Source organism: Argiope bruennichi, chromosome 10, assembly GCF_947563725.1.
Source record: "Argiope bruennichi chromosome 10, qqArgBrue1.1, whole genome shotgun sequence".
In the NCBI taxonomy this organism is placed as follows: domain Eukaryota; kingdom Metazoa; phylum Arthropoda; class Arachnida; order Araneae; family Araneidae; genus Argiope; species Argiope bruennichi.
The window spans coordinates 49,052,378-49,077,794 of record NC_079160.1 but is presented as its reverse complement, the minus strand read 5'-3'; the positions used below and the strand labels follow the sequence as shown (position 1 = coordinate 49,077,794).

Genomic DNA, 25,417 nt, shown 5'->3' with positions numbered 1-25,417 from the left:
GAAAAAAATGTATTTTCAGACGATATAATCGATACCAATATACAACTAACGATAACAGTTTCTTATTGAAAAAAATGTATTTTCAGACGATATAATCGATACCAATATACAACTAACGATAAAAGTTTCTTATTGAAAAAATGTATTTTCAGACGATAAAAAAAAAAAAGTGGAATGACTGATGATGAAATAAATTCCAAATTATTGCCATATGTTTACTGAAGTCGTAAAAATATTTGATAACAGTTTGAAGGCCATATCTATTATAGATTTATTTTAGATGGAGCATTCTGGACACTATTTAATCACAGCAGTAGATTCTACAATAATTAACTCGCTTAATTTATTTTTAAACATTAATAATTAAGAGTTAATAATTTTCTTTATTTTCTCTTTTTTTTTTCAAACAAAAGCTAAGGAGAAATAATCATTTAAAAAAAGTATCCATCTTTCTTTTATATCAATAAAAACTAACCATATAAATCTGTAAAACAGGATAATACCCACTACACAGAATGAAACATTTTTTTTATTCTAAAAATTTTTTTAATTCAACAGGCCCCAGTATGCCACGAATTATTTGGATCTCGAAGTTAACGACTTTCTGGTTCCGAGAGCAAATTCAGCGATTAGTTCGCCAAAATAGTTTAAATTAGAGCAGCGCATGGTATAATATTTTGAATTCTGAAAACAATTCCCAGAAACTCTGCTTTAAAAAGCAGTATACTTATTATAATCTCTCAATTAGAATTATTATAATCTTTAAATTAGAATTTGTTCAGATCCCATGAAGATATATAACGCGTCACTGAAAATGTTAGTGACGATGGTTAAGAATTAATCCGAAACGAAGGATGAAACACAATTGCATTAATCTAAATGCTTTAATAAAGCTTTCAAAACCGATTCAGAATAATTTGAAATTATAATTACTTAAAAGCAATGAAGTAATGAGCTCATCGATTGAAAGCTCATATTATAAATCAAAAACCCAATATTGATTCGAACACCGAAGTCCAAAACATCACATTATGACGACTTCTGCTTCAAAAATATATCTTTATTTCAATTTAAAATTTATTCTTCCATATATAGCAATAATAATGTGACTAATAACAGAAAATGTATTTAATATCGCCGTTAGGTACGGATGTATGCGCAATTACTAAAACAATAAAAATTATTGGGATGAAATATACTTAAAAAATATTTTGAAAAATTTATTAAAGTTACAGAAAAAAAAATGTACAGGAATGTAATGATAAATATTGACTGATAAGCATTTATTTTAAATTTTAAAATGGTGTAAAAATTTTATGTGTTTTTACATGCTCCAAATTAATGATAAAAAAATTACTTACTTTTAAATTAACCTCCTAATTTCTTTGCAATTTTATTTATTTATTTATTTAAGTGGTACCTTTCATTTAAAAAAAATGGTGTTATACTGCTTTAAATAAGAGTCTTTAGAATACATGAAGCATTCGTGGATTGTGCTAAATCTTTTTTTTTTTTTTTTATCGAATTATAGCATCTACGAATGATTTAATTCAGCTATATACGATGCCAGTATGACACGGGCGCGACGATCATGTGATTGAAAATCTAATTAAAATTTTGGAAGATTTCCTTTGTGGACCATCTACTACTTAAATTTGGCATACGATATGCATTACTAAAAGGCAGAAGTTTTCCTTTTATCAACTTGGTAATAAAGAGTCCGTTAAAAGAGGTCAAGCCGCCAACTGAATTCCCACAGGTGTAGGCAGCTGAAAGGAAATCTTTAAGTATTAACATTTGATCGCATGCAGGAGTTGTTAGTTTTCAAAAAGCGAGGCTATTCTGTAAAAGCTGAGCAAAGTAGTAGGGGGGGGGGAGGAGAAAAGTCATGTATCGATTTCGCTCCTAAATGCGGGCATTTACATTACAGGTCAACGGGAACTACTTCCGGCTTTGAATAAACTGAAGGTAGATGCTGCATTGGGTAAAAACAATAAGCATGTGGACAGCGGTATCTATTCATACACCTGAAAGCGACTTTTAAAACCAGTATTTAATTCCGAATGATGAAATTCGAGTACTGACGGCAGCAAAATGAAATCGTACGTTTCATATAAGAATACGGCCCGTTTAAATACACTGTGCGGGAAGAAAAAAAACATTTAGAACTGTTACAAAATGATTTCTAGATTTAATATTATTAACAATCATTTCAACTATCTCCTTGCGAATTATAAATTTAATCAAATTTACTTCGGCATTTGTTATTAAATGGTTAACCGGGTATGACGAAATATTCCAATGCAGAACGAATTGAATATAAGTTAATTACCCGGTTAACAGGTTAAGAAATCAAGACAGAAAGAATGCAATATTAGATTAGAGCCATTATGTCATTTCGTTACGATTTTTGCGATTTAAAATAAACTCGGCATAATTAAAAATTATATTTTTATCTTACCAAAACAAGTGATTATTGGTCAATTTATAAACATTACCTAAAACTTTATATTAATATATTATATATACAAAATATATGAAAGAAATAAAACATACGAGCATAAAGCAAATGTATTTTTCAGCTGTAAAAAAGTAAAAAAAAAAAAAAAAAAGTAATATAAAAAAATTTGAAATCAATTTCTACTTTCGTAAGAACTGAACTCGCCTTCTTCATCTTCACGTGAAAAATACTGAAATCCTCGCATTTTACCGATTGAGCTACTGCCTGTTGATTTCAATTTTCATTACAAACTGCTAAAACTCTATTTAAAGTATTAAAAATTAATTAAATTTAATAATTAATGAATTAATAGTTGAAAAAACTGTATTAACATCAAGTGTCATCCACTACAAGTTTTAAAAAATGTATTTGAACTTGAGTGGATGAATAAGAAGTATTTTATTAATGATTGAAAATTGGAACAAGATATATAAACATATATAGGGAGAGTGTGAACTAATAGTAGGAATTGAAAAAAAGTCAAGAGTTAAGGTCAAAAAGTATAACTTTTTTTTCCCCTCATATTTTCTTGTCTACGTATTTGATTTTCTAACTTTTTAGATTCACGACAACCCAAGAATTATATAATCTTTTCGCGAACCCTATTGAAGTTTGAACATCACTGGCATGTATTCGCAAGCAGAGTGGGATTTCTTCGCGACGTCCTATAACCCAAAAAATGGCATCGATACTTCCTTCTAAAATATTTGAAGAATTCAAACAAATTGTAATAAATTAAAAATTTGTTTCTAAATAACTTAACAGAAATTTAACAAAAAAAAAATCAAGATAACTTCAGAATTATTGCACAATATTTTTGTGTGTGTTTGGATTTGTGATCGGCGCGCCTAAGATTTGGGAGCTATAGATAAAATAATTGAATTGGGACTATAACGTGTTTTTATCTATTATAATTAAAAAAAACTAATCATAATTAGGGAACATTCAAAGAATTTTAATTACGGAAGAATGGGGTGTTGATTTATTCACTCAGATTCTGCAGTTAAGAGAACAGTGGATTTTGAAATAAGCAAAAATGGATAGAAACATTACATTTTATTTTCATCGTTTCTTCACCAAAATATAGGTTTATATTTAACTAAAATAGTATTATAAGATATATTGTTAAATAAAATGAATATTTCTAAGGCCTATAGAAAAAAATGCACATTTAAATTACTTTCCTCAAGATGATTTAGTAATTAGATTTAAATATCTTTGAAATGCTCCAGGTGTCTTAATTTTTTAAGAAAACTTAATAGAAATGAAAATAAAGATTCCGGTTAAACATTAAAATAAAATAGAGTATGCATTTTATATTACGAATTTTCTTAGATACTTAAGAGTAAATTTTAGTTCTGAAAAACAAAATTCTTAAGAAAATTCAGTAAATGTGCATAAAAATATTTCTAAAAAATTGGCATTTAATTCGAATTACAAAATCATACAGTTTTATTCTAAATAAATTTATACTGTGTAATAAGGAAAAAATAATATAAAAAATTAAACAATGAGTGGTCTGGAATATATTGAAATTATAAAAATTTATATATCTTAATTTTTTTAAATATTTCGTTTATAAAAGTTTTTTAAAAAGAAATTTGACGTATTTATATCTTAATACATATGCATAAAAAATTTCATAACTCTAAGTAAATAATTCGGAAAAATTCCTAATAGTCCAACGTCCCCTTAAACATATTTTATTCGATATATACATTCCCAATTCCCTTCTATATTACAGAATCTAGAGCCTATCTTCAATCATTAATTGCACTTCGTTAACCCTGATCTATTTATAAAATTCGAAATTTCGAAATGCTCTAATGAGATAGCGAAATAGCACCATGGTAGAGGGGGACTTCCACTTTCATTTCCAGTGGCGCCTGGGAGAGTTGGCGGTGGGCGACCAACTCGGAAAAAGAATTTTCCCTATGTGCGCTGCAGGAATCTAGCCATCCGGAACAGGTTGTTGGCCTCCATTGTCTGTTTTCCCACCACCAAGCCTCTCACTGAGTCCAGTAACAGCTTTTTCGGAAACATGTCTTACGAAATAAAAAACCAAATTACGTAGTACCTCAAAAAAATAAGAAATGGCCAAAGAATATTCATTACAACGCAGAATTAAAGATTTAAATAGAGATATTCTACAGTTGATATTCATGAAATAAATCAGTCCGAGGAACTACAAATTATAATAATGAACGGTAACGCCACGGTTAATCGATAACAAATCTTTTATAAGAATTCCTGACATAATTAATGCATTTATTATTACTATGTAAAAATCAATAAATAAGCATTCAATTAAAACTAATGAATTAAGTTTCAATAAAAAACAGCAGTAATAAAAACATTGCCATCTATTACCACACAGTTTTTTAAATGCTTGTGATCGAAGTGTTGAAGAGATGTGCTATAGTACACTTTTTCCTACTAAGTTATGAAGATATTATTTTCCTTTCAACATCATCTATTGGGAAATTAAAAAAATTACCAGTAAATAAAGAACTTTTCACCCAAAAAAAGCAAGCAAAAGCGACCTTAAGTTTGTTTTTTAATACTATAAATGCAAAATGAAAACTGGCATCCGAATCAGAAAAAAGGCATTACGTTGTAATGAAACTGAGAAATAGTTTACTGTTCATTTTAGTATTCTGAGACGACCACTTTTCGACGGTTCTATCTCACTAAGGGGTGACACACGGAAGGATGTACGTCATTTTCGTAATTTATTGTTAAATGTAAACATCTCTTCCTTTCCTCTTACTTCTATATTGCCAAATTAAACCCATCCTAACGCATGCGCAAAAGCATGGAGGGCTTTAGAATCTGTTGGGAAGCGATAAAATATGATGGGAAGGATAAGATATTCCTGTAAGTATACAATATTTATAAATGCTTACATGAGGACAATGAAAGTTGTATTTAATTTTAAAGTTCAGCCAATGGTAATTCAAAATTGTAATATGCATAAAGTTGCAAGTGGTAAAAGAATTGTTTAATGACATTATCCGTGTTTTAACGAATCTTAAAGCGATAGAAGTGGGGGGAGGCGTGAAACGATTTTCGTTTTCAATAGGGTTTTATTATATAAATATCTTAAAACTTACTTTTGTTTCAATATATAAATTATGTCTGAACGTATTAGGATCACATTAGGTTATATTAATCAAAAAGTTCGAAGTGGAAACTGACTATAACATTAAAACTCCTTCAAAAAGAAAGAAACGTAATTAAATAATTAAGGCTTGCACTTCTGAGATCTGAAATCGTTTTTCTCGTAAAAAAGAATCATAGGTTTCAAAAAAGTCATAAACCAATATCAAAAACGAAATGAACTTTATTAGGTAGGTATGAACTTCATTAAACAAGTTATTGTTTTCTTTCCAAACAAGTTTACAGATGAAGCAATATAACCGTTTCTTGGAACAGTGTTGCCACTCAAATCTCGAAAAAGAAATTCCCCGTTTTTCCTTGTTCGCATATTCAAGATACAAGGAAACGCAAAATAGCACTCATGTGCTAATTATAATGCAATATGATTTTTAAGGAATGGAAAATGCAAGGTAATGAAACAAAAATTTAACATTATTTGAAATAATCTAATATAAAATGAATTTTGTGATTTACATTAAATAATTCTCTTTATTTATTATGTAGAATTGAACAAGCCAAAATTTATATATATTAAGGGGGATGGGATATATTACCGCTTACGCTCTTTAATTGTAAGTTACACAAAATTAAGGACTCAGGTGAAATAAAACAAACTTTTTTTTTATTATCATGATACCAATCATTTAATGATTACTTAACAAAGGAAAACATTTCAAATCAATTATATTTTTTATTTATTTATTTTTATCAATTTTGTACTTGGGCATCAATTTCGGCTGAATTTGCCCATGTAAATTCAGCTTTAAATGACTGTTTTCGATCTAAGAAGTTTAAAAATGGTTATTTTCGGTCATTAAATTCGAGGTTTTCAGACTCGACATATCACCTTCTCCATCATTCCTTTAGATACAAAGTCGAATATTAACTATGCCTTTTTTCTTTTTCTTTTAACTAACAAACAATTTTGTTTCTCTTTTTTTTGGCATGACTAATAAGTGCCAATTTTCCCATATTACATAGGCTTATTATTTTCTTACAAAGCGAGCAGTACGCAACAAATAGATTTTGTGGGATTTCTCAAACCCTTTCAACAAAATCAATTTTTTTTGCCCGTTTAATTTGTATTAAATGCGGATTTATTTTAGATTGTTTTTATTTTTTTAAAAAATTACCTAATTGACTCTGAATAAGCTCACAATTTCTCAAATGATTAACAAATCATTCAATAAACTCAAGTATGGTAGTCTAAACACCATCGCGCAGTTTCCCCGCAAACTGAATTTCCACCAGAGAATTTTTTTTTTTTTTTTTCTATTATTTCATGCAATTGCAGAAGTTTCATGCATGCTCATTTGTTGCAATCCGAGATTCTATCGAAAAAAGAAAAACTTTCTCAGAAATCGATATTGGACAGATCTATACAAAAAACAGGGGGATACAGTTGAAAAAGGCGAGAGTTTCCGCATTACACAATCGCGATTTGGTGGGGGGGGGGGGAAGGACTACGATTTTTCAGACAGGAAAAAAAATGACTTAAGTAAATCAAAATTCTCTGCATTTTTGCAGTTTCTAAGAAAAATTCCAAATTTCCCTGCATTTTCCGAGTTTGGTCAATTTTTAAATTCCCGTTTCTCCACCTTCTTCCAATGGCATGGTAACCCTGTTGGAATGACCTGTCTTAATAACAAGCAGTATTTGTTTATACAGCAAATCTTGAAATAACTCCCAAAATAAAATTATTAAGCAACACAGGATTTTTAAATTCCTGTAGTTATACCAATGGTGAGGGATTATTTAAAGAGAAATTATTTTACATCATGAGGAATGCTTTAACTCAGAAAGCATTATTTTAACCATATATCCAAATAAAATTTAAAAATATTTCTTTTTATAAATGAAAACTATCCTTTAATTTTTTTTAAGAAATATATATTTCCTTTTCCTACTATATAAGTATTATTCAATTAAATTATTTTATATAAAAAAAAGTATTGCATCTACTAACATATGAATTTTTAACATTAGATAATACTGAATATCTATGAAAGATATTCTATATTGACAGATATCTAACAATATAGAAAATTAAGGTAGTTCATAATTTTTTTCCATCTAAGTTATTAAATTTTAGTTTATGGTATGAAAAATAATTTATAGAATGAAAATAATTAGTAATAAAAAACATATGAACTTGGGATATTGAAAATATCAATCTTTTCGATTTTTTTTTAACTAAATACTTTTATAACTAATTATTTCTTTTCAATTTTTAATCAAAACATGAAAGCAAAATTTTAAATTTTATGCAAAAAATATAAGTTGAATGCATTTATTAAACACATTTTCATTAATAATTAATTATTATAAATTTCCCTCAAATAAAATTTCCTATGTCTATATAAATAAGCAAATTATCTTTACTGAAAGTTTTGCCTTGTATTTGTTATTTACAATTATATTTTACGAACTTTTATCAAATCTGATAAAACAAAAAAAATTAAATTGAAATTTTTAATTTGACTATACCTGACATGAGGTATTCCAACACCACCTTGGAGAATTTTATATAATTTGCTTTCATACAGAAGTTGTGGATGTCGAGCTTTAGTTGATTCTAATTTCACAGCAACCTCCTAAAAATAAAATTTACTTCATGTAAATTAATATATGTAAAAAATTAAAAATTATACACAGATAATAAAATGTTTCTGTATTTTAATTTTATGCTAAATATAAGACACCTTCAAATTTATTATCCAACTAATTATAAAAAATAAAAAATTTCATTAATTATAAAATTTAAATTGGTTTTAAAATTAATCAAATCCCTAATAAATAAATATCAACCAAGGTATCTTTATTTCTTTAACTATCAAATGACATTTCAATCAAAAAGGAGCTTAAGAATATTCAAGAACAAATTTTTAAAAAATACAACTTTCACAAGGAAGAATACCCAAAAGAAACTTCAAAACCTATTATATATTAATAACAATATTACATAACAGTTAAGAGCAAGAATTAGTATTATAATGCAGTTTTGAAGTAATTCAGATAAATTCTTTTACTGCACCCCTGTTGCAAGCATTCTTTTATAAAATGACAATTAAAAAAATTAGAACGCATTATAATTACTTATAAAATTTAAATTTATTCAGATTACAGACAAGCTTGTTTAACATAAATGAGAAAATATGGAATATCAATTTAAAACTTTTTCTTTCTTTTAGACTTAAAAGGGCAAATTACAAGAAATTTTTAAACATTGGGGAAAGCAAATTAATTCAAAGCATATTGAAATCCAAATTCTTCAAATAACAATCAACTAGTTTTCAAGAAAAGATATAGCAAAAAAAAAGAAAAGAAAAAAAAAATTATACTTTTCTATATAAAATTAAATCATTCAAATGGTGAAAAATTGATTATCCAATGACCAACAGCAACCTTCCACTCAAGTTACATTAGGTTTTTCTGGTAATCAAATGGGAAGGGGGGAAAAAAATACACATATCATTTTACAACTTTAGTTTACAAGTTACACAGTTGAAATGAAAGGTGGATAAAGTAAACAAAGCATTCCATAAATTAACAAGGAATTGAAAATATTCTAATATTATAACAATTGCATAATGTAACCAAGGAGATGTTGTAATTACTAGATTTAAATCAAGATGCTAGGTTAAAATAAATATAGACTTAAAGAAATTAATTTAACAATTATCTATACAAAAAATTAATTTTCATTCAGTATAGGTTATAGATTATTTTCTTATTTAAAATTTTGGACTTCATAACAGAGAAGTTTTTAGTCTCTTTTTAATATATCTCAAACTGCATTTTTTAATAGTATTTACTATTAAAAAATTAAATAGTATTTACTATTCAATTCTCTTTAAATTGAAATGAAAAAAAAAATTCATAACATTGAATATGTAAAGCAGAGAATAATCATCACTAAGGAAAAATACTACCTTTCAAAAATAGTTCCGACTGTCTGAAAAAAAAGGTACACTTTTTGTTCACATTTTCTTTGAAGAATAAAAACTATAACAGGAAAATTGCACTGGCAGTTGATGAATTTAAATATTACATACATTAAATAAATTTAACCATTAATTTAGACAGTGAGAAGTATTTTGTATGCAGTAATTCTGCAGTGTCTGTGTCTTTTCTAACAATTAGAAAAAATAATTTTCTTTAATTCTTATTTCACTTAGCTATCTGAAATCTCAATGGAAATATTAAAATCAATTCTATAATATTTAATGTTTCCAATTGCTATATCTTTCAAGTTTATTATAGAAAAGAATCCACACTTTAAAAACAAAGTTTATTATACAAATGAATCCATACTTTAAAAGCAATCTAAACTATCATCAAATTTTAAATTCTTTTTTCCAGGTTGAATTTATTAAAAGAAGAATTATTATATGCACTGTCGCAATTTACAGCAATATCGCAACATATTCATAATCTGTCAATTACTTCTTCATTTTTTAAAAGATTATATTACTTGAATTTTAAAATTTGTTCCTTTAGATCATAATAATGGATAATGATAATAATGGATTTCACTAAAAGTAATCAATTTTCCTAATATCTCAAAAACAGTAACAATTACATTAAAAAAATTGCACAATGCTAAATGACTCAACAAAATAATTTAAAATTTGCAACATAATTTTAAATTATGTTCTTGTTGGAGCTGCAGAACTAGTCAAAAACTATTTGCCCAGAATAAAGCTACTACGAAATTTAAACTTATATAACAGGAAAATTGTTAAGATATTTCCTCTTACAATTACCTACATTTCTGCTTATTAATCAGTAATATTTTTAAATCAGTTTTCTTGTCCTTGTTTTAATCTTTATATTTTAAGTAATGAAATAAATTAATGTTTTTTTCAGATTTTTCAGACAAACATAAGCCAAGTTTATAAACCAAAAACAAGATATTCCTGATTAACCAGGAAAACAAAATTTTTAATTCTTTACCACAGATATGCATTAAATATACATTGTTTTCTAATTTTTTTCTTTTATTAAATAAATAAGGGAGAGGGATTAATATTTCAGAAAAGATGATAATTTAAATAACTACAAATCCAATATATAATATAACCCTGAAGAATGTATACAAACCCCATCTTCATTCCATTCCTACAGAAATTCACAAATGTATTATTTACTATCTATAGAATTTATTGAAAACTACGTTGTTTTTTTGGGTTTTTTTTAAGTTTCCCCAAATTGATATGCATGAGAATGTAATTAAAATTTATTAAAAAAACAGTAATGAAAATTTACCAAAGTTTTTCTTTAAGTCTTTTTCATTACTTCATATTTTTTTAAGTAAACTGAAATAGGTTTAATTATCCGGCAAGAATTTTTAAAAACTTATTAATACCATGAAATTTATTATATCCAATTTACTTCTCATATTACTTACTTTAAGGATATCATTTTACCTTAGTATTAACAGATTCATGTATTAGTATAAATTATTAATATTCTCATTCAAAATGTTACAAGCTATAACTTTCCACAAATTATAATGAAATTTGTGCAAAGAATATATTTTAATAATATTCAGAATATATAGCCTTATAAATCTGTAATTAAAAATTGGCCTTAACTTGGTTTATAAACAATATTTATGAATAAGAGGGACAGGGAAAGAAAAAAAAATATTATATATTTGAATTATTATGTTCCAAGAAGAATTCAATAACCAAATGTAAATTTTTATGATCTGATCTTTCTAATCATTTTAAATTTCAGAATGGCTAAATACTTTCCATCATAATAAGAATCTTATAAATTCCCAATATGATTGGAAAACATTAAACCTCAAAATACCATTATATAAGAAACATTTTTGTAAGATAATGATATTTAAATTTACTGGTTTTATCTGATTAACAAGAATAGTATATTTAAGGGGAAGTGCAAATTACAAAATCTGCAGAATTACGATAAGCATAGTTTTTTTTTTTTTTTTAACATTTCATATGAGCTACTTTAGAATGAATTTTAAATAAACATGTAACAGAGAAAACGATCAGAATAGAATTAAATTTATAAATTTAAAAAACTTCTAAATTATGCATTATTATGAAAAATTAAACTGTACTTTAAAATATAACTTTTTTTCTACTGAAGTTGCATTTATATTTTAATGATAACATTGTCTTTATATCCATTACATAAAAATATCTTCCATTTATATCGTAAATACCATAATAAAGATGCATATACATTAAAATAACAGACTTGCATTCCTAGAGGTCAGATTGAAAGCTGAAGATTGCCTGTTATTGAAAATTAAAATGATTTTGACAATAAGATTCTTTCAAAGAGAGAATATTTTTTTTTTTTCAAAAAAAAAACTGATACAATGAAAGAAAAAAAAATCTGTATGATACAGAACAATTCAGATACATGTGAATCCACATTTAGGTAAATGTAAAAATAATAAAGTTTTGAACATATAATTTTAGCTACATATAAAAGTACTGCTTTCATAGTTACCTTTTTACTCTAATCACAAAAAATATCATTTACTTTCTCTTGTATCTATGATTTTTCATTCTTTATATATGATCTATCTCTGGTTAATAACTTTTTTACATCTCACAATTAGAAAATAATAAAATTATGGTAATTTCAATTGCAAAGAAATTTAATGAAAAACAGCTATTTATCATATGTTGATAAAATATTTTATAATAGATTTATTATTTATTGTAAAATAATAATGTTATTCTATATATATAATTACAAATTTTGGGAAATTTTAAAGAAGGCTGTTTACATCATCCTAATAATTTTCTACACACTTAAGGGCACAGTTTGCTATCTGATGATGAACTAATTTCTAATACCTATGAAACTGATAGTCACAATATCCTTTACAAGAAATAAAAATCAATTGCTTTTAACAAATATTGCACACTAATGAAGTGAACTTATAAATTAGTTTCTGATTTTGACAATAGCTTTTGCAAGGTCTGACAAACGAGGTATTAATGGATACCCAGCATTAAACTATCTAATAATAAAATCAGAAACTAATATAATGAAATGAAGTTTTATTTCCAAGAGTTTTTAATCAATAGAAACTTCTTACAAAAAAAAAATCATGGTCCTCAATATTAAAAATGTGATCAGAATAGATTTAGAATCAGCTTAGTGATCAGAATAGTTTTAACATGGAAAGAAGTCATTATTCCTTATATCATTTTTAACTCTTCCAATTGTTAATGCTGATGGATCATCTTTTAATAGGAACATAATGAATTTATTATAAGTTTAATCATTGTTAAATATGTGCAATAAATTTTGTTTATTGGCAGATAATGAACATTATAAATATTAATGTCTAATACATTAAATTTTATTATGTATTATTATCATTATTCATTTTCATTAAAATAATTGTAGTATGTATTCCATTCTTGTATCAAAAATATTTACGTATCCTCTTTATATATTTGTTGGAAGGGATCCTATCTGATATTTGCACTCAAAATTTCAAAATAAAAACCCAGGACTCTCAAATAAACCTCAAAAACATTGAAAAACTAAGCAGCATATCAACTTCTTTTACCTTATAAATTATTTTATAATTCATGATTTTTTTAAAGTTATTTAATTTTTTTTCCCCCATTACAGAAAGGAATGATCAAATCTGTTCAACTGAAAATTCCTTCATTCATGCCTTCAAATTCAACAGAAAAAAAATTATTTATGAAATTTGAAAGATATTTAATATTAAAATTGCCTTTCATTCACAATTAATATTTATTCAATCATATTAATTCATGTAACTGATATTAATTACAGAAAATACTAAATATAAAAATACGCAACTCCCTTTTGTAATTGGAAGAATTGTATTTTAAAAATAATCCCTAGATGTTACAACTTTCCTACCATGTTTATTCAAGCAGATAAATATCTAATCATTATTAATTTTATTTTAAATAATATCAGCTTTATTGAAAAAATATCAGAAAAAAATGATTCCACAAAATGAAATGAAAGTGAAAACAATAAACACTTCAGAAAAGTATTTAGAATTTCATGAAATTATAAACTAAAAGAAAAATATTAATTCAATATACTTTAAAATTTTCACATAATTATGTAGAAAAAATTGAATGTTGACTTACTAAATGGGTTGTAAGATCCAAACTATTTTGAATACATGATGCAGTATATATTCAATAAATTTAAATGGATTTTAGATAATTTAGCAGGGGAAATACTGATAAGCATACGAATTTGTATAGTCACTGAAGGTAATTATTCCTAACTTTATCATATACATGCAATATACAAGTAATTTCAAAATGCTGTCATTTAAATAAAAATCATATTGAATTGATTCCAGGAAATCGGATAAAACTTTAACAAAATAAAACATTATTAAATAATTGTGATTCAAACTTCCAACTAAAAGAATGAAGATGATAAATTTTGAAACAACAATAATATGCCAAATGGATATTTATATTCTGAAATTCAGCATGCATATTAGTCATTCACGATGAGTCAAAATACCCAAGTAACAACTGATATTCACATAGCACACAATGGAACGAATACTTCGTTGTACCAGTAAACAAAGAATTCGTATATTTTTACAAAGATTTTAAAGTGGAACTTTTATTTATATAACCAAAAAACTTCTTTTGAAAAAAAAAAATTCTCCTGCAGGTGATATAAAAAAAATTAGTAAAACTGGTGATGAAATGAAACAAGGAAAAAAAAAAAAAAAATGCTGCAGCAACATAGAAACGGATTACGGTGAAGGGCTTCTTTGTTTACTATACAGTACACCGTAAGAAGCAACTTAAAGCAGCATGCAACTAACGAATTTTATAAAGAAAATTTTTTACATTTTTACTAAGAAGTAGATGCAACAAATAAAATTACCTCGCCACTTGTGATGTTGATTCCTAAATATATATCTCCGAAGGACCCACTTCCTATTTTACGCACTAATCGATATTTCACACCCACAATAAACTCAGATCTCGAAGAGCTACTTGCGCTTGCCATTATGTACTAATATTAATTAACTGGACTAATTATACCGTTTTCAAATCACAATTTATAAACTTTGATGTTACAAATCGTAGGCATTCGCGACCTACGCATACTTCTCCAACATTTTGCAAAGTGACGTCAAGAAAATTTTGGGCAAGCTGCAGAGCAGATAGATAGTAACAAGGATAGAGATTACATAAAAACGAAAACTATGAAACGGTTGACAGTTCGTTACAAAATCAAATCGGCCCACAAAAATTAAGGGCACAAAGTAAATGGTTCTCAGTTTAATACGGTATGTAAAGAAAAAATATTTTTTATTTAAATAATATTTTTTAGAATCTATAAAAGCTTTTAATAAAGCAGCATATGAATTGTGTTTAAGATAATAATTTTTGTTCACATGCTTGAGAATCAAATATCCGGTATACTAATGTCGTTTCCGGTTTTGTCTTTCAACAAGAAAGATAATTAGCTTTTCAGTTTTACATTCGAAGATACTAATAAAATTGAAGTTTGATTTTTATTTCTATATTTTTAAACTATTTTTTAAAAAATTGTAGAAATTAATTTTTTTTTTTTACGATTTGGAATTTTAACTATATATATATATATGAAAAAACTGTTTCAATTGATATATCATCTCTTTCTTTTTTTTTTAGTTATGCATAAATGTAAGTTAATATTTCATTACATTTTTTCAGCTGGAATCAGAATATTATAAGTTGATATTCTTTTAAATTAATCGCATAAAAATCTAATAGATAAAAAAATTGTCAAAAATAAAGATCCAACATTTTTCTTTATAAGAATCGAAACTAATTTGAAAATGCTGTTCAAGGGCAATTATTCAATCTTTTGACTCAAATTTACACTCGTATAAAAGGAAAGATATAAATTCTTGATATATTAAAATATATAAGTTCTAAATATATTTATTTTTAAAATCAGCCCAATATTTAGAGCTAATTAAAGAATATTTCATGAGTGCCTGACAAGTGCTGTCTTAGAGTTTTTCTGTATTGTTAGTTACTGTGAATTTCTTAGCAATCTACTACATAGCATGCTTAAAACCTGAAATGCTCCTTAAAACCTAAAATCCTTTTATTAGTTGTTTTCGGGCAGAATCCGTGCCCAGAAATATTTTATTCAAAACAATGTAAAAAATTGGAGGATGTGTTGTGGGAAAAGCAAAATAGATGTTTGGCATTAGTCAAAGAGGTTATCAATTTTTAAAAAAATGAAACTGTACAAATGAAAAAATATTTTATTTTTAATTGTTTGTAATTTGCTTTGTTAAGCTGGAAATACCAAGCAGATAATTATTTATAATTCTTGAGTCATTTCTCCTCTTCATTTCTAAACTTCCTAAAATAAATGTCCTGTCCTTGATAACTGTATAGTTTGTCTTATCACATTTTTATTTTTTGAAGGAGATCATAGAAGCTATCTAATTAGCATGGAATCATTATGTTTCTTAGTTTATGAAATATATGCAGTCTGCACCAGTAAAAACTCTTTTAGTGTCGTAAAAAATGAATATTACCTGGGAATCTGATAATATTTATGGAAATTCTCAGAAATGTTGTTTGCTCTAATTAGAACAATACTACTTTTAAAAGCAACAAAAGGTTTATCTTTGTACTGGCCGCAATTTAAGCAAATAACGACAACGACATCTGATCCTGACATACACCCAAAACATATCGGACTCTTTATTGAAAGGAAGGATTTCAATAAGATATATTTAATGAATTGAAAGCAGATATCAAAATTTTTCATTCAATTTGAAATCAGATGTATGTATTTTTTTCAGTTTCCCTCTACATCTTTTTTACTGGCTTGATGGAAAACTTTTGACATTTCTTTCATGTTCCATAATTTTGTTCCAATGTTATTTTATTGGATCCACTTTTAATTACTCATAAAGTGCCATTCCAAAAATTGCACTTTCATTCGTTTTATAAATTACTAGCAATATTCACACAGCGTTGTCCGTGGCATAACATCCAAGAGGGAAAAATTAGCTTTAAACTTAAGTTTAGCCTCCACCCGATATGACATGGGAATGTTATGAACATCAAACAAACATAAAAATATATTTAGAAATCATCAAAAATAACTACAAAATTTTTTTTTAGCTTAACTTTGATATGAAGTTATTTGGCGCCTTGCGAGGGTGGCAATTTTTCGGTGACGCTTTTGCTACCGTTACACTATTGCCGCTGTTCGCGTCACATTTGGCCACTTCGCTAAAATTTGGTCATAAACTATTTTTTTTAGCTAAAAGGACTGTATATCAAAGCTGTTCCAAATTCACTAAAAATATACAACAGAAAAGCTATTTTAAAATTTAAAAATATACAAATGAGTCCTTGTACCCATTGTTCCACACTTGTTTATCAACTCTGTATAATCTGATATGAAAATAAAACTAAGCTTGCTTCATAATATTTCTTTGTAAACTATAATGGATGTTTTTCCTCCTGGTGCAAAGACAAAAAGGTTTTGATTTGATATAATTCTTGAAAGAGCCACATAAATTTATCCATTAAATACTAAAATCTTCCCCAATAAATGCCCTACAAAATGGTACAAATATCTCTAATATCAGTTAATTTTTTGGTTCATAATTAGTTTTGAATCGCTGTTTAAAATCAGACATATGCAAAGAAATGTACCGCATATGCATACCACAGCTCTTGCTATTTGCGCATGTGCGGATAAGTGCAACGCACAAATACTGCTGTTTTAACGCATGCGCGAATCGTAGTAGGAAAATAATTAAAATCGCAATTATAAAACTTCTTTTTTTTTATTTTGATATGACCTCAATGTACTAAAACCTTCCCTAATGTATACCCTACAAAATGGTGCAAATATCTCCAATATCAGTTAAGTATTTCTCGAATTTTTTTAGTTCAAACATACAGACGCTTTCAGGAGACTTCACTTTATACTATGTATAGATTCACAAATGAGCTGGAATGGTCTTCCTAAAACTTTATCACATACTTTACAATTTATTTCCCACGTCCTCCAGTATGAAATTGTGGACCTTGAATAAGGCCGCCAATTCCTTGCATGAATTGACGCACAACAGCTCGAAATATGGATCTATGACATGAATCAAGTAATTTTTACTGAATCTATTCTGAGAATATATATTTGACATCATTTTCTGATTGATTGAAACCAAAATTTGTTTTTTAACTACACTTGTAATTAAAAGGTCGTATACTGAATTTCATTGTTTTAAGTTATAGCGTTTAAGGGTAATAGCATTTACATGCATATGGAAGTGCGGACAGTTGGATAGCCAACCTTTTGACGGATTTAGTTCAAAATCTTATAAGAATCTACGGCTTAAATAATACCAAATTTTATTGAACCGTTAGTGCAATAACTTTTATCTACCTATTTCTTTACGTACTAAGACAAATAGATTTCTTCTCAATGATTCGTCCAAAATTTGATTGGAATCTACAAATTTCGTCTAAGTTTCATGTATCACATTCCGTCCATCCAATTCAAAGTGTTTTTGAATTATCTTGTTCATACACAGGCAGAGATAATGTCAAAAACATGTTTTTTCAAACTCCGGGATGTCCAGAGAGCAGAGATTCGTTGAAATCCCGAGTTGGAATTTTTTGACGTTTACAATATTTTTCTATATTTCGAATATGAGAAATTCAAAATGTTTCATGCACTTTCCCATTATTAAATCATGCGTCGTTAAAATTTCATGCTTCTGTTAGTATCAAGACCTTTTAATAAATTTGAATTCTTGATAAACAATGTTCAGCTCTTTAATGTTGTAATAATTGCATGCTTCCCAATCATAGTCTACTTTCTCCAAAAATTCATCGATTTGTGAGTTGGATACTCTTTACATCAAAAGTTTCTGATATTTGAAAAGCATTGAGTTGTTCTCATTAAAATTGCATTCTGTCTATATAGGATTTTTCAAAAATCTAAATCATTATGGATTTTTTTTTGTCATAAAAATTCAAAAAGTATAGAATTACTTCATCAATTTTCTGAAGATTTATCTCTTCAATACATAAAAACGAGTTCAAAGTATTAATGAATATTGATCCATACATTTATGTTTGTAACTTATAAATTGGGCTGATTCAAAATGAATTTGACTTTGGCTATAGTTTGAATATTTTCAGAAAAAGTAAACTTATATTTATGGACGAATTAAATAAATGAAGATTTTCTTCTGACCTAATGTAAAGTAAGAAATGATTTGAAAAACTTTTTGAGTAAATGCGCATAAATTTGTAGTATTAAAATTCACAAAGATGAAAATAATATGATATATGAATTTCATATGCCCCTTCTAACTCAAGTAACCAATATATATTGAATATACTGGCGGAATTTGAAACCCTCAAAACTAGGAAGATATTAGCTCAAAGGAAGGAAATTCGAGCAAAGAATTTTTGAAGGTAATTTGTTTAAGATTTCAAGGTCACAGGTTAAGTTTTGTGGAAAAGAGCTATTTCAAATGTAAATTTATAGCATATTAATAATTTATAAAATAAGCATACAAATGCTTATGTAATGCTTTGTATGCAAGTACCGTATACGTTTTTGTGTTTTATACATTGGAGTCGCTGAAAAACATCGTATAATATTACTAATGTTTATGAATTGCAACTCGTCCATAGACATTTGAAGCATAAAGTTCCCTTTGGGCAGTTTTTGTTGAAATGGGTTTCCGGAGATGACTGTTTTCTCAGACGTCATGTGGGATAAAAACTGCTTGCACTTTCACTATGTGAGTCAACATTCTTTTACTCCTCTCTGTAAGCTTCTTTTTTCGCCTACCGTTGTGCTTCGAAGATGCTACATTACCGCATTTTGTGTTCGCTGTTGTAACGGCTGTAATACAGTATTTGTTGCATGCCCCAAATAATTGGTTGATTGATCGTTGACGAGCAATCAGCACATCGCGTTCCAACAATCATTCCTTTTAGAACTCATGTCACTCATTATTGAATGCTTTAGAGACTATAGTAGACGCATCCAACAGCTGTGACTAATATTGGGCGATTAATATCTTACTTTTCATAATCACTAGGTGGCAGATCTGAGTGCAAAATGACACGCGCATTCTGCTTCTTTGAAATGGGCCATGCCTTTTTCATGGGTTTTCGTATTATTTTGTCACTCATCTCTCTCTCTCTCTTTCTCTCTCTCTCTCTCTCTCTCTCTCTCTCTCTATATATATATATATATATATATATATATATATATATATATATATATATATATATATATATATATACTTAAGTGTATTAAAACAGTGTTGGAGATTATTTATGTATTTTATCATTCAATAAGTCAGAAACACTTCAAATTTACTGATACAATATAAATCGAGATAGATCAAATATTATTAAAAACCAATTCTTCTGTAAAAAGAGCGAAATTCTTGTAAAATATCTTTGGCTGTGGAATAGCCTACGAATTTCAAGCCATGTATTTGGTTTTAGCATTCTATGTTTTTTTTTGTTTGTTTTTTTTTTTTTTTTTTTCATTTTCAAACCAAGCATGTAAATGTTTGCAAAAATATGTTGAATATTTAGTCAAACATTAGATTATATACATTGAAATTAATCAAATATTTGAATAAAACATTGAATAAAAAAAATTAATAAAAAAACCAATGTATGGAGCAATGCTAGATAAATTTAACACTTTGAGACACTTTGTTTGAGTCCACTTTGTTTGAGTCCACTTAGCCTTTTATTTTTTTCTCAACCGTGTATGTCGCTAAGATTTGCCACATATGGCTTCAAATGAAACCAACCTGTAACTTGTATTCAAACGTATAAAAAAATTAATAAATTGTCATTTTCATTTCTTTATTGTGTATTTGGTTTAATTTAATAAATTTCCACTTGAAATTCAGTAGTTTCATGTTCTGTGACTTAAAGGGTTATGAATAGCACTTTATTGGCTCATAGACAAACTTTTGGGCAACTTTGTTGTCTAAGAGCATGTCTGGACAGCAAAATTTTGAAATTCCTTTGGAACAGTTATAAGAATAATAGAATATATTTCAAAGATCCCTTTAATTTTGCAACCAAGCACTGTGAAGACAGAAATAATGGCATAATAGTACTATCTTCAGCTGTTATAGATGTTAAAGATTTCTTGTAAGTTGTGACAACAATTCTGATTCCTCCCCCCTGCTTCCAAATTACACAGAAAGAAAATATTGTTTCGACTATCATTACTGTTTTTACTTTCTGGTATACGAAATATAGAGAAAGTATTGTAATCGTCAAAAAATTCGATATCCATTTGATTTGAGATTTTGATGAATCCTCACGTTTCAGACCTCCTTGAATACAAAGAACTATTTCTGACATTATTTTTGCCTATTTGAAAACACGATCATTCAAAGCCGCTTTGAGTAGACTGATGAAATTTGGTATGTGAAAATACCCCAAAATTCGTAGATTTCTAACCAATTTTGAACGAAATCCATTCTCAGAAAAACTTTGGAAGTTTCCTCCGTCTGGCAGTTCAAAGACTAGTAAATTTGAAGAGTAAAAAACTCAAAAAGACAGGTAGATAAAATTTGATACACAGGTTTAGCATCTAAAATATCAAATTTTGAACCAAATCCGTTAAACGGTTGATCAACAGTCGGTCCATATTTTCTCATGCACGTAAACGCAATGATTTAAATCAATAAAATTCAGTATGTTTTTTTTTTATTATTATTACAACAGTGATTGATAAATGGATAAATTTTTGTGACAATCGACTAGCAAAGAGATATTCAAAATACATATTCTCGCGAAAGAGTTAGAAAAAGTGCAAGATTCTTTAGTGATATGTGATGTGCGAGGATAAAACCTAGTACCTTGTGGTTCGCAGTCCAGTAACATAACCATTATAACAAAACAACTGTTTGGTTAGAAGAGCTGTTAACTGGCTTATGTGTTATTCACCACAGACTCTCCCTCCAGTGAGATGAACGATATGGCTGTTGAGTGGTAATGTATTGAGCTGTTATCTAATGGGCCGGTACAGAGTTGAATAGAGCCAAGCGTTATGGCGAGCGTTTTTGTGGTTGCTGATGCGCCAAGTGAGTCTGGCGACTTTTGTTTGCTGTGGGTAGATGGCGCCACAACAGCTGTACGAAGGTTGAAGGTTCATCATCCGAGGTCACCAATGAAGCGATATGTGATATGCTAGGATAGAACCTGGGTCCTTGTGGTTAGCAGTCCAGTAACATAACCATTATACCAAAACAATTGTTAGGGTAGAAGAGCTGTTAACTGGCCATGGTTAACTAATTCACCACAATTCTTGCCAAAGATCTATATTTTGTAGCTATCGTTTACCGATGCCATGCATTGTATTTGCCGCCTTATCCAAGGTTCCCAAACTTATGCTGATGAAGAGGGATATGACCTTTACTGGATGGTATGCGACAAAGTTTCGAGTCACTCTCGATAGTTTCATCGAAGGAATACTCAAGGAAAAATCAAATCACAAATTGGTTGCCTCTTCTTTCCCAAAAATTAATGGGCATACATTTTGCCTATTTTTCAAGGACACGAACGAAAACCCATATACTTTTCCGGGCTCCGGGTAAAATAAAATTCTAAGAAATTTTAAGGATCTTGAGAATCATGAAGTGTTACGTCTCCCCAGAGTTGATTTTGAGTATATCAATGCTGTGTATTTCAAATATTATAAATATTTTACTTAATATTTGCATGCCGCTATATTAGTTACTTAAAAATGCTGGTGTTCACAAAAATTATGCACCCGGTTTTGTGGAAATGTTTCCATTTTTTTTTTTTTTATTTATATCATATCTGAAAAAAAAAATCCCTTTTCAAAGCTATATAAATAGACTGTCATCTCAGTTTTGAACCATGACTAGATGATGTCATAATACACAAATGTACAATACATTCTAAAGCAGCGTTCACACGAGGTCAACTATTACGCGCAATAGAAGGCCTCAGGAAGATCACATGCCTCCAACGGGGCAAATGGTTGTCTGACGGGTCAATTCTTCAGCAGAACTGAATAAATTTTAGCATATTTTATGAATATTTAAAAAAAAACAAAAAAAAAAACTAATGACAAAAAATTGTAGTTTATTTTCTTTGGTAAATCTGTGCTGCAAACATTTGCGTTATAATGGAACAGACGACAGCAAAAATGCAGAAATTCAATTAAATGATATTAAATATTAGTCGCTTTTCACGATTAGCTGGTTTGGCGTAGTTATTGCTTAGTGTTATTTAAGTTTAGATATAATTTCATGAATATAATTGTAACAAACTATCAGACATTAAGGCCTTGTAGTTTTAATAATCTTGCTAAACTTCTCTGTATCATATAAATGAATCTTTATACTGAAGAGCAGTTCCACATTGTTACGAATTAGTGCCTATGAGTTGTTCTGTTATTATAGTAAGTATAATCTTGAATTTCAAAATGCATGTGGAATTTAAATTCCCCCTTTTTTGCATGCATTATTTGAGTTAATTGATTAAATTTCATCATTTCAATTTTTATAAGTTTAATTTCCTTTAGTGAAATCAGTTTACTAGTGAATAAATGTTAGTTTGATATTTTTCAATTTACGATATATTTGATATTTTTGAATTTGCAATTTTAGTGTTTTTATTGAAAATCAAGATTTTCTTTATCTACTTTCATTTTTAAACTGAGATTGTGATTTATATTGTATTCAATGACCTGGTCATCGGGGGCCAGGGTGTTACGAATCACATTATCTAAAGGATAGCTTGAACTGTGTGCATTCACTTTCATTTGTATATATTACATACTCTTTCTTGCACATTGCCCACATCTATAAACACCTTGTGCACTAAACATGTATGTCTCAGAGCTCTGGAGTTTTCTCTTTCTTAACAAAGAGTAACAGGATATGCAGGCTAGCTGCATGTAGCGAGTCTCTTACATATATCATTGTGCTATTAAAAATGTAGATATTCAGTTCACCAATCTTCTGAATTTCGCATATAGTAGTTTTTTTTTTAATTCATCTTGAAAACTAACAGATATTAAGTAGAATTCTTCTTTAGCTTTCAACAGTGAAAGAAAATATTGAATGAAACAATGAAAACAGTTTGAATTTAAGAATAACAATGTAATCTATTGTTGGAAATTAGAAAAAAAAAATCTAAAATTAATGATACCAGTTTAATAACCAGTTGTGCTAAAGAGACAGTTTAAAAAAAATTGAAACCGAGTGAAGTTTATTCAAAAGTGTTGTAATATTTTCAGAAGTTATTGCAGAAAAAGAGTAAAAATGTGCTAAAATTTGAAACCATTGGGAGTAATCTCTCAAACTTTTTACATACTCTCCAATAAAGGTATTATCCCCAAACCCAGCAAAAAATTGTGGACTTTGGGTAAGGCAGAGAAGGCCTAACATAGCAATGGTTAGCATTTGTTGTGTTGCATGTGGCTAATAGTACCCAAAAATCAAATTTGTGTTTCAGACAAGTTTTTCCCCAACTGATTAAAACAAAAATTTGACACAAAACTTTATTTGCAGTCATAAAATTTCATATGTAATTTGAAATATTTCATTGTATTTTTGAGTTATCGCATTTACATGCTTTTGAAAGTGCAGACTGAATACAATCAATGCCTTGTTACATTTAGCTCAAAATTTCATAGGTGTCTACATTATAGATGTTAAATCTGAATGCAGAATTTTATCTACTTAACTCCCTATGTTTTGTAATATAAACTTATGTTCAAACAGCTGAACAGACAGACTTCTGAATAAATTTTGCTCAAAATCAGAAATCCACAAATTTGGTGTAAAAACTGTATACCAAATTATGTCTGTCTAGCACAAGATTTTTTTGTTTTTTTTGTCACAGACATAATGCCAAAAATGTGTTTTTTGAACTCGTGCAGGCCTAAATTTTGGAGATTCATGAAATTAGATATACACATGCCAAATTTTGTAGCTGTTGGTCAAACGGTCTAGCTTGTAGAGAGCCAATACACACACACATTCAATTTTATTATCAGGGTATATATGTATGTGCTTACATATTATTTGCAATAGTCAATTATTCTTTTTCTCAATCTACAGATACTTGTAAATTCCTTCAACATATAAATAGTATACTTAAGAAAATCTTTCAACTCAATCCAACAATAATTTATTTACAATATTCATAGAGATAATACTGTTACTGTTCAATAAACAATCACATATATGAATGTTTAAATATTTATGTGTCCTCAACCATTTATGTTGCTACCTATCTCTGATATCATTATTTATATTTTGATTAATTCGTATTCTACAAAATAAGCTCTTTCAAAGCCCCATTAAGATGTTAAACCTTTATGTTGAAGACATTGACCATATGCCATCAAAAACACTACAAAAGCAGTAAAAACATATACCTTTGGAAATTAAATGGGGAATAAAGACAGAAAATTATCTCGAATAGTAGTAAATTAATTTTGATATTAGCTATTTGAAAATGGCAATTTATCTTAGGATTAATTATAAAAACTTAATAATTTGACTGAAGTAAAAAAAAAATCCAGCTCAGTGGATTTGAATATGTCTGGTTGAATCTTCTAAAACAACATATCAAATAATAATTGAAAGATATACGTTTAATTTGATTATTAATTTGAACTGTATTTAATGTTACAACTCTATTTTTCTTAACAGTTTTTTTAGCAATATAATTT

General features: G+C 27.8%; 1 protein-coding gene across 1 annotated transcript in view; it reads right to left on the bottom strand.

Moving 5' to 3' along the window:
- Positions 1–14,834, bottom strand: part of LOC129987857 (casein kinase I) — a 64,526-nt gene extending 49,692 nt beyond the window's left edge. Inside the window, exons 1-2 of the mRNA XM_056095817.1 lie at positions 14,561–14,834; positions 8,147–8,253 (exon numbers count right to left, since the gene is read on the bottom strand). Coding sequence (XP_055951792.1) covers positions 8,147–8,253; positions 14,561–14,686 — 233 coding nt within the window. The 5' untranslated portion in view covers positions 14,687–14,834. The remainder of the gene's footprint in view (positions 1–8,146; positions 8,254–14,560) is intronic.
- Between the last annotated feature and the right edge of the window lie 10,583 nt (positions 14,835–25,417).